At 29.4% G+C, this 11,276-nt stretch overlaps 1 protein-coding gene across 1 annotated transcript in view; it reads left to right on the top strand.

The window, feature by feature from the left end:
• The window catches only part of LOC136968283 (uncharacterized), a 35,764-nt gene that overhangs the window by 3,350 nt on the left and 21,138 nt on the right, over positions 1–11,276 (top strand). Inside the window, exon 2 of the mRNA XM_067262283.1 lies at positions 5,983–6,041. Within this exon, the coding sequence (XP_067118384.1) occupies positions 5,983–6,041 (59 nt within the window). The remainder of the gene's footprint in view (positions 1–5,982; positions 6,042–11,276) is intronic.

Below are 11,276 nucleotides of genomic sequence, written 5' to 3'. Positions count from 1 at the left end.
ATCAACTTATCATTTTTAGTCAGTTTTAATATACCCAAAAAGTTGATCATCTTGTTGAGTAAATATGGGAGGAATAGGCCTCAATAGGAAGCAGAGAATTTAAACATTTTCAAATTCTGTACTGCTGTGCTGAAACAAAACAAAATATAATAGTCAAAATAATTAACAATAAAAATTAAGTGCCAGACCTTGAATAAGTGCTGGGGATTTTGATCCTTGCAAATTAATAAGCACCCAAATGCTAATTCAAGGAAATACAGTACTTTATAGTAAGGAAGAACATTTATAGTATATCATTTTTGATTCTGATAATTATAAATGCATAAATGTGTATATATATATTAAAATTTAATATTTGATAACACGACATCCTGCAAACTGATGTTATCAATTGAATGGAACAAAATAAATATTGGATGAAAAAATTAATACAGGTATCTCCGTAAAACACTAAAGTTAGGTTTTGAAAATGCCATGTTATGTGAATCTGTGCTATCTGAAACAAAGGACTAGTCCAAAACTTGGGGTCAGGTTAACAGTCACTTCATATTTAGTTTTAGATTCAAATAGAAAACCCCCAGTGAGTGAATAAAAGCAACTAAGCATTTTGCATTTCTTTCGTAATACTTCATGTAACCTTTAGTTGATCAATGTCCAAATTTCTCCACGGACCACCCAAATTTTCTTGCGGACCATCAATGGTCCATGGACCATTGATTGCCGACTGCTGATTTAGAGCACTGTCGTCAACAACAGTGACACTTGGTCTATAGGAAAGCTAGAATAGTAACCAAGGACAAGAAAGAAGAAAAATTATACAATCAGTTGTCATTAAAGAAAATCGAGAGGCATGAAACAGCAATGAAAAGTTCAATATCTATGCACAAATATGAGATGACATGCATGCATGCTTGCTTTAATAAAAAAAAAAAATTTGAATGAGTGTTTGTACTTAAAATTGTGACATTTTGTATCCAATTCTCAAACAGTGTTAGAGTGAAACCATGTTGTACTATATTTTTTTTAACTTTCTATTTACAACCTTACAGTAAGGTTTTCTATATTGAAACTAAATGTTGAAGATTCTAATACAATGATCTCCAACCTTTTTCTGAGAAGACTTACAGCTCATTAAAGACCAGTCTAGGGCAAGAGTGTAGCCAGAAATTTGTGTGAGAGTCACCTGCATGGCTGGTGGCTTCAGTAGACCTAGAATAGATTGGTAGGCTACTTTAAAAACACTAGCAACAAATTATTGTGCAAGGAGCATTGCAAAAATTGTAAAAATTGTCATAAACTATTGAAAATGGATGCAATTGATTTGCTAATGAAGAAAAAGTACAAAATTAAGGCTTTAATGGGTTAAATAATATATAATATATACATACATTCAGCAGTTTACAGTCAAAGTAATGGCTGCCTTAGTCAAACAATCACTTTTCGACTTACGATGGGGTTCGGTTCCGCAACTTTGGACGTAAGTCGAAATGGTCGTAAGTCAAGAAGTGACTGTACTTAACAACAAAACAGTTAGCCATCTTACACAAGCACATGCGAAGGATAACTAACTGCAGAACAAAACTAAAGATGATGCAATCAATTGCAAGATATATATGTACAGTATGTATATATATATTTGACGAAAACTATAAAAAATTGATACATTTAAAAAATTTTTTTAATGAAATTTTTTGTCGTAAGTTGAGGTGGTCGTAACTCGAGAAGTGACTGCAGATCATTTTGACTTAACGTATTGATTCTGCATGTACTGTACGTATGTCATATTGTCGATGATAATAATAATAATATCGATTTTATAAAAAATACTATTGCACATTACTGGTTAACTTTGTACCAGGTGGCGCAGTAATATAGGTAACACTACAACCGACCACACAACAGTTATTTTTGAAGTTTTGTGTGGCAGAAAGCTGTGGTTCATTATCACAGGAAGAAAACAAGCACTGCGTTTTGGTACGTATCCAACCCAAAGATGCACGTGTTTTTCCGAAGCAGTTTTCTTTGCCTGCTTACAGGTGGTGCTCAACTCAGTTCCACTAGCTCTATATGTGTTTTCAAATAGACACAATTTTGAAAAACCAGTTTTGTAAGGTTAGGATGATTTTTGACTTCGAGATATTTTTATAAAGTGTGTTAAAATTTCTAATAGAAATGCTTCAATATTTTCAGAACATATAAAGATATTCTGAAAACATTTAAGAATGTAACAATAAACTCGTTTAATATAAGACAGTCTTAAAAATTTTCACTAAATGAAGACTAACATATTCTATCACAAAATTTACATGTTACATGAAAATATATGAAACTTGGCACTATACTTTCATTAAACAAAAACTGCTTGATTAAGAATACCAAAAATTGTTTAAAACGAAATATTTTTTTGGGCCTCAGTTTGAACCATCCTTACTGTACATGTAAATTCGGTACAGAATAATGAATAAGAATACTTGCAAGATAGAAAATACTATTTCCCCTTATTGATGAGAGATGCCCTCTGCAGATATTTGAAACAATAAATAATACCAAACTCTATATAATTTTTAAATTAATTAAATTGTATGTATATATGTTTGTATGTGTGTTAAAAATATTATACAGTAGTTACAGCAGTACCATGAATGTGTATATTGTTTACACTAAGGATGCTACAGCCTGCTGACCTTGTAATGGGAGATTGAGAAAACAGTTGAAAGAGGGATTTGTAAAAGTTTTTTTTTTATATCATACTTGGAAAGGTTACTTTAGCTACATAGGGAATTACAAAACAATTTTTTATTCCAGGGTTTCTCTTTTTCTCCTCTAACGCATTGTAGATTTGGTCTCTGATGAGGAAGTATTTGAATGTTCTTCCTCTAAGGTGATACAGTATAGACTGGTTTTTATTTAACTAAGATTATCTTTTAACCTGGAAATGAAGGGCAGTCTGTGATCTTATTCAACTTGCTTTTATTACCAAAATAGTAGGCAAGTCAATGGGATGTTAATGGCCAGTTTCTTTGGTCTCGGGTGTGGTTCTTATATGCATCACAGGAAAATTGATCCATTCTGATTTTGACAGAATGATTCTTGATGCTCCCCAGGCAGGTGGGCGAATGTTAAATTTATGAGTTTCTAATTTTTTTTTTTTTAATAATTTCAAACTGTGAGTAACTGAAATAGCAGATGAGGGGAATATACTATATAAAGAAATCAGAATATATGTTTTAAATTTACAAAATAGAAAAGATATGATAATTTTTTAGTTGAACTTAAACAACAAAGAAACAGTAAAAAATAATTAATGATAAAATAAATGAGTGTGTTAAAAAATAATGGTTGAATGATGAAAGTAATCAATTAGAATGATAATAAAAAATAAATAATTAAAAACTGAAGATTTTTGAAGACGTAAATGATTTCATGATTCTGGAATTGGTTTATGCCAAAGAATCAGTGTGTTAGCATCATCATATCTGTTTGGTATAAAATGTACAAAACTCTGCTAATATGATGATAAAAATATTTTCTGTTCAAAAATTATTTTAAGAGTTTAACTTTTATATCAAGGTATAAATTTAAAATATTTCAGTTTTGCATTTAGCTTTTATAAAAGTATTATTTAACCAGCCTAGATCTCACAGTTTAAAAAAAAATATTCAATCGATGTAATAATAACAAATGTTGGGAATATGAAATATGTATCATAAGTATTTTAATATTGTATTAATTTTAGTATTTATTTTTGACAAACCATGTTATCAAAAGCTACAATTATATGTTCAAAATAGCATTAATTTCATTTAAAAGTGAAATTTTTAATTTCATTAAAAGATTATGCTATTATACTAACTATGAAAATTTATTTTATACGTGGTGTGCCTATTGTTTTTGAGGTCCGCCTGATGCTCCCATAACCGTTTCTGCATAGAACGAACGGTTGCACCAATGTAAACTAAATCCCTACCGAACCTATCGTCTCTGATGGAGACGGAATAAACCCCAGGGGCCCTGTCACGATCTATCGCGTCCTTAGCATTACGTAGCAGGTCATAAATCGTGCAGGATCTCTTATAAGTTATACTAATGTGACACCGTCTAGCTATCTCCCTGTATAGGGGGTCAAGCTGCTGGCAGTAACGGACGACCATGTGCCTGCCCTCTGTAACGGGATGCTGGGTGCCCGTCTCCGACTGCACATAAATTTTCTTGTAATTTGTATTATTTTTATTTCATTTTAAATAAACTTGCACATTAGAAACTAACATTTATATCTCATTACCTTAAAATATTCTACTCAAAATGTTTAACAGTATTAATAAGCACAATAATTAGAAATTTTCTTTCTATAAATTTTGAGCAGTTAAAAAAAATTAATGTGAAATAAAAATTCATACAGGAGTTTAATTGCATGGAATGAAAGAAAGAAAAAACCATAATTGATCTGAATTTAATTTCAGAACATTATATTTGAATATTAAGGTTTATTACTTGTTAATTAAGCACAATATTAACCACTGTGAATTTAAAGCACCTCAAGTAACAATCCCTATTGTAATTTAATATGCCATAACAGAAACATCCATGCCTTAAGAGGATATAGATCAATAACCTGGAGAATCAGTAACAAATGCTTTGAGACATTTTATAATAATAATTATTTTATGAATAATGAGATTGTAGCCATTTAAAAAGTCTAACATTGATACTATAAAATGCCAAGAAGGAATAAAAGAAAGTCTAAGAATATTGTTTTTTAAATAGATATTGCTGGTATCAGAAAGAAAATGACATATAAATGAAACTCCATAATGAGTTTAGATGTTTAAACGAAATGGCTGATCATTAAAAGAAATAGGAATGTGTATAAATGTGGAATGTATAAATGGTGCTTTACTGTAGTAAACTGTAGTAAAATGTAGATCAGAGTAGCAAGAATGTGTTTTTTGATGTTGAAAGCATTAACTATTTTATATTTTCCTAATTTTATTTTTTATTATTTCTTTGATTTAATGAACATAATGCAGTTATAATAATAATTAGTCAGTTTTAAAACAAATCTTTTTTAACTTTGTTTTGGATAAAATAAATATAATTTGAAACAAATGTTTAATAGTTTATTTATAAAATAAGTTTATTTGTTTCATATAATACACATGCAGAAGTCTTACCTCAGCATTAAATAATGCATAATTTTAGATTATTTTTATTCATTTAAATTTTCTTCTTCCATTAAATTAATACCCAGTGGTTACAGCATAGTGTATTTTTTGTTTCTACTGTAAGTCTCTACATATAAATTATTACAGAAAGTTTATAATCTATATAATGCAAATACAGATTAATTTCATTTCCTTTAAATTGTTTTCATTTTATTTTGTTACACATTTTGTATTTTAAATACAGAATGGGTTTCTTTTCTCATTTAAAATATTTGATTATTTCTCGAGAACGGTTATTCAGTCCCATATGCTTTAAGATAATTGTTTAAAATATTTAATTACAGGTACTCCTCACTTTACGACCGAGTTCTGTTCCGACGACTACGTCGTTAAGCGAATTGGTCGATAAGCGAGGAACTTGTGCCGGGAATATAGGATCATTGTAAAATTATACAAATTATGCAACAAACTTCAAATTTATTCGTAAAAAGACTATTATAGTACGCTTAGTGTGCATGCCACCATTTGCCATTGACCGACACTCAAGCTGAGAAAGAGAATTCCCCAAATTGCAGGTCGAAACTTGACTGGTCATTAAGCAGATAGGTCGTAAAGTGATGAATACCTGTATATCATTTTAATCAGTTATATTTATTTAAGAGTTTTCAATTATTTATACTTATGTCTATTACATAATAATAGGATTAACAGAAATTTTCTGTTAGAAAAATTTGTGAATAATTAGTGATAAATTATAATTTTATGTATCTATGATTATACATTACATGAATAACATTACATTAAATTAATTTTTTAATAGAATTGAATCTTAAAGAAGTAGAAGAGCAGAAAAGTAATTCCGAAGTCAAAAATGGAAATGTATGTTATATATATTATTAATATCTTAATGAATTTGTAGTTTTAGTTTTATTCTTCTTTATAAATATTAAAAGTAGATTACCTGAAAATTAGTGTTATGTTCAAAATTACTTTCTTGTGTGATTTATTTTATGTAATTTATGTAAAGAAGTATATATTGTATAAGATCTCGAATACAGAATCTCAAAACCTGAGATTTATAACATTGTTATTAAGTTTGTTTTTGTATTTTAAGTGGCATTCTGTTGCAGCAGATACACGACTTTTTTTTATTGAATTTCTAAAAAATAAATAATAGTTGAACTATGATCTTTGTAGTATTCCTCAACTGATATGTTCTGAAGTGATTTCTACAGTGGTTTTCAAGTTGATGAATTTTTTCCAGAGAAATTTTACAAAACACAGTACCTTTCTACCACCTGTAGTAAATTCTCTCACTGTGTGAGAGCACTGTACTCTTGATTGTTGCACATAACAATAATAATTCAATAAAAAAAATATATATATATAGAATATTTAAACTTTACCACAATGCTATACATTCTATCTTTTTCTCCTGGTTTCAATGACTGGACCAATCCCAATTTATTTCAAATAAGTCGGTTCAGCTATTTTTAACAATGCAATTTTCTCACTTCGGTGTTATCGCCCTATTTTCTTGATATCAGAGCATGCTAAAAATTTTAATACTTTCAATTTTGCAACAATTAAAATTTATGTTTATTATGTAGCAATACCATTTAGTAATTGTGACCCAAACATTTATTTGGTAATTTTATTAATATTTTTTAAATTATTAAAAATAAAATTATAGAATTCATTACTGGCAATACTAGTTGTTAAATCTAAAAGAAAACAATCCCTGAGTGCAAGAAAACAAGTTGTTAGTCATTTAACTCACTATTGACAGAGAAGGGTGTTTTGAAAACAAAGTAATGAAACGATTAGCAGTTTGTTGTCCATAGTGGGGGACCAGCAGAGACCTATTACTTTCATGGGAGAAAATAAACAACTCTTACTACCCCAAAGTTGAAAGATAATACATTCTGTGAAATTTAACAAATCTGATGTCAATAAGTAAAAGTTGAAATGATCTATAGCAGTTGTCACCAAACTTTTTTCATGGCGGGCCAGATAACTGAGAGAATGACAAGCATGGCTCTCATAACCATTTTGTTCAATACAGCACACTGAATACACAAGACAACCAACATATTTATTTACCAATACGTAAACACGATCGCTGCAGCAAGCTCATAAAGGCTTTTCTTAGAAACTTCATTGCAGGCACTTACACAAAAAGTGCTCTGATATCCAAAGTTGCAAAAAGCCAAAAATTTCATTCCACTGATTTTCCTAAATATTACTGTCAGATGCAAAAATCAGATTGAACCAATTTTGGCATTTTTACTTAGACTTTTTTTCCTACATAGTAAGTTCATCTACAACTATGATATTTCCATATAAATAATTATATTTTAGCTCATTTGTGGCATAGTGTGGCGGCGGGCCAGATGAACTGACCTGGCGACCCTTGATCTATAGTGATTTGAAATTTGATAAATTTAGTTTTATGCATTTACAGATCAAATTAAAGAAAATATAAATAAAAATCTAATATTTTTAAAACTCACAAGTATTTTATACTGTTAGATAGTAGAGAAAGTGTAAAAATCAAAGATATAATCATAGTCAGCAAATGTATCTGTAAAAATATAAAAATTGCATTAATTTGCATTATGGATCCAGCGGATACAATGTTGCAATATAAGAAAACAAAACAAATAATTACTTAGTTTTTGTAAATAATGACGTTTTGAGATTAATGACTAATATGTAACATTACATCAATCAAAGACAGTTGATATGACAAAGTATTAATGGAAAATTTTCATTTGGACTGAACTGATCATGATTCTGCTTGAATCAATTTCTGGATTCTACAAAAAATTTAAGTGACATCATGATCTTACAAGAAAGTATATGGTGAAAGTGTTCCTGCCAATCATGAATCTATTAAGGAGTTTATATTATTTAATTTTGAGTGAAAAGTTATTGCCAGCATAAATATATAATACTGATTTTATTAATATTTGGTGATCTGTTTCTAAGAGATATATGTAACAGCTGATGAAATATCGCTGTCTGACTTTCAGAATTCAAAAGAATGCCCCACTGTTCTTGCATGTACTAATGAATCTATAAATTCAAATTGCTTATTATAGACAAAAATAAAAATTTCAGGACTTTAAAAGGGATTGAAGTGTTTCTGTTTCTTATAGATAAAATATTAGACTTGAGCTATCTGCAAAATATCTTCTGGCATGTAGTTATTTAGAATTGAGTTTTATGTTAACTGTTGAAAATCAAGTTTATCAAGTGATGGCAAAAAATTAGTCCTGCTACTAGTTAATTGTTCCACACATCCAATAGCTGAACTTTTACAAAACAATTATGTGTATTCAGTTTACTTGCCTCAACATGAAAGGCTTGGCTAGAAAATTGTTGTTATACATCAGTTTTCTAACCAAAACAGAGGTTTTTTTCATTCCTTCAACTATAGATACAACTGTGAATATTGAATGCACGAAATTCAGGCTTTCCAGAAAGACTGTTAAAGATGCATATTTAATAACAAAACTACAAAACATTGACAAATGTTCATTTATAAAATTTAAAATACAACATAAATTACGAATTTTTATGTATGTTTTAGAAAATAAAAACAATGTACTTCAATTTCAAAGATTTACCTATTTCATAGAAACACAAATAGTGAATGATTTGCCAAAATATACTAAAGATTTAGTATGTTGTAAGAGCAGAAATATTAGATAAAAAGATTATCAAGTAATTTAACTAAATGTAAAACTTCATGTATTTCATCTTATAGACAGTGATGTAAGTGAAATGATTTTGCATCTAGAAAAAGGTCTGTGATATAGATGAGAATGATAAAGAACAAATGTCAATTGATGTATATTAGTTACACTGAAGAACTAATTAAGGGACTGAAACAAAAAGATATTATTTCTTAGTATCATATTATGTCGTCGTATAAAATATAAGGTCTGTTCCGAAAGTTTATGGACTGAGATCACTATGTGGAGTCTGAGTCATTAGGAGGTTTGGTGTAGGTTTCTATTTCAAAATAGTGCTCTTCACACCATTTTCAGCAATATAGTAGCTTTTTGAGCACATGTTGCAGACCATTTTCTGAGATTCAATATAAAATAGTCAATATGGCAGCTTTTACTTCCTGGTTTGTTTGCCTTCCTTAAAATGCTTCCATCATTTAAATATGGCCAATCTGCCCATTGCGTATCATCATAGACTTGTTTAATCATCTCAAATGCTTCCTGTAACTTGTCACAAAATGCAATAGCTATCCTTTTTCTGGTAATTAAACATTGTACAACACACTGCAGTTTGAATTTTTTAGAGAGCAAACAAACAACTGTGCATTGGCTTTAGTCACATAAACATAGCATGTCACATGCAACAGTCACAGAATTGGCACAATGTTGCCAGTCCACAAACTTTTGGAACAGCCAAGGAGGAAATGTAAATCTGAATGAAATTTTTGAAATTTGTAGGTGAGGGCTTCCTGAGTACAAATGTAAAATATAGATATAAGATATAGATGGCATGCTGTTCAATAATAATTAACAAAAGAGATTTTAGTGTCTGTTATAAAGTGTGCAATAGGGAAGATGTTTCAGTATGCTTTACAGCAGTGTGCTAAGACTTTTACCAACTAAAATTTTGTGTTGAGTTCAAATCCCAATGTTTCTGGAAATTTTTTTAAGATTTTGTAGAATAATTTATAAATAATAATTAAATTATTTAAATGAAACAATTTTTCAATTTTGTTGCTTGTAATTTTTGCTGTTTCTGAGATATATCCTGATGGATTGTTTGCCACGTATTTGTTGATTCACAATAATTCTTCCAAATAAACAAATGTATCCTTTTAAAACAACTCTTGAATTTCTAATTGCTGTTTAGTAAACAGCCAGAGATGTATCAGGATACAAAATTTTAGACATTGATAACACTGGCTGACAATGACAAAAAGTTTTGCTCTGCTTACATTAATAGATCACAGCCAAATGTAGCCAACTAGTTTTAAATTTGTAAATACTATTGTAAGGCAATAAAGTAATAAAATTATTCTATTCTAAGTAACTTCATCAACATCAGGAGTACTAGTCAAACAATTTATTAAATATATATTTTTTTGTTTAATTAATTTAAATGTTTTCTATAAATATATACTATTTTAACAATAGTTTGAAAAAAATTCCAATAACATCAGGATATGAAGTTGGAATAACATTGCAATAGGCAAAGGTCTTACTATGTCACTATGCATCATTTTGAAATGCTATCCTTTTTGTGTTCTTTATAAGAGGCCTCAAATTTTTTTTGTTTATTATTACTGAATGATTCCCCCATCTACATCTTAATATTTTATGTTTGTATGCAGGAGATCCCATCTGCAAACAGCAAAAGTTTCATTCAGATTTGTGTTTCCCATCTTGCAACTCTCCTTGTTAGTTTTAACAAAAGGAAAAAGTCGAATGCATGAAACAGTAATTTTACAGTTGCAGCGAAAAAAAAAACAGTTTTTATTAATATATTAAAAATAGATTACATTATTTTCAGTTATATAATGGACAAAGTTGACTCATGACAGGTTTTTAAAAAGTTATGGTTATTATTGGTCTTTTATTATTAAATTTAAATTTCTTCTGTTAATATGTATAAACTACATTTATGGGAAAATGTTGTTTCATTTATAAAGCAAGTACAGTAATACCTTGACTTACGCTACCCCATCTTACACGAACCTGGAGTTATGCGATTTTTAAATCTCGTCGATTTGTCTTTTGTTTGAGCGCCACGCAATTCTCGATTACTCACTTCCCCCCACACTATTGTTCAGCTTACATGTTCGGACGTGTCGTGCGGAATCGACACATAGCTACAATTTATTTTGTGTTATTTATTTCTGTGTTTGTTATATCTACGGAGACTTGAGAGACTCTACTATGTCATCCAAACAAAGTAGAACTGATTCTTCTGCATCAAACAAGAAAAGTAAACCTTTATCTTTGGATTGAAAAGTTAACATTATTAAAGACTTCGATACAAAAATGAAAAGGGGTTACAAATTTTAGAAAATATAGACTCCAACGCAGAGCGCATTTTTTCTACAAAACGAGAAATAAA

The sequence above is a fragment of the Centruroides vittatus genome, unplaced genomic scaffold (assembly GCF_030686945.1).
Source record: "Centruroides vittatus isolate TY-2023 unplaced genomic scaffold, ASM3068694v2 contig_1427, whole genome shotgun sequence".
Lineage (NCBI taxonomy): Eukaryota > Metazoa > Arthropoda > Arachnida > Scorpiones > Buthidae > Centruroides > Centruroides vittatus.
The sequence above is the reverse complement of the archived record's forward strand: the minus strand, read 5'-3'. Positions and strand labels throughout refer to the sequence as shown.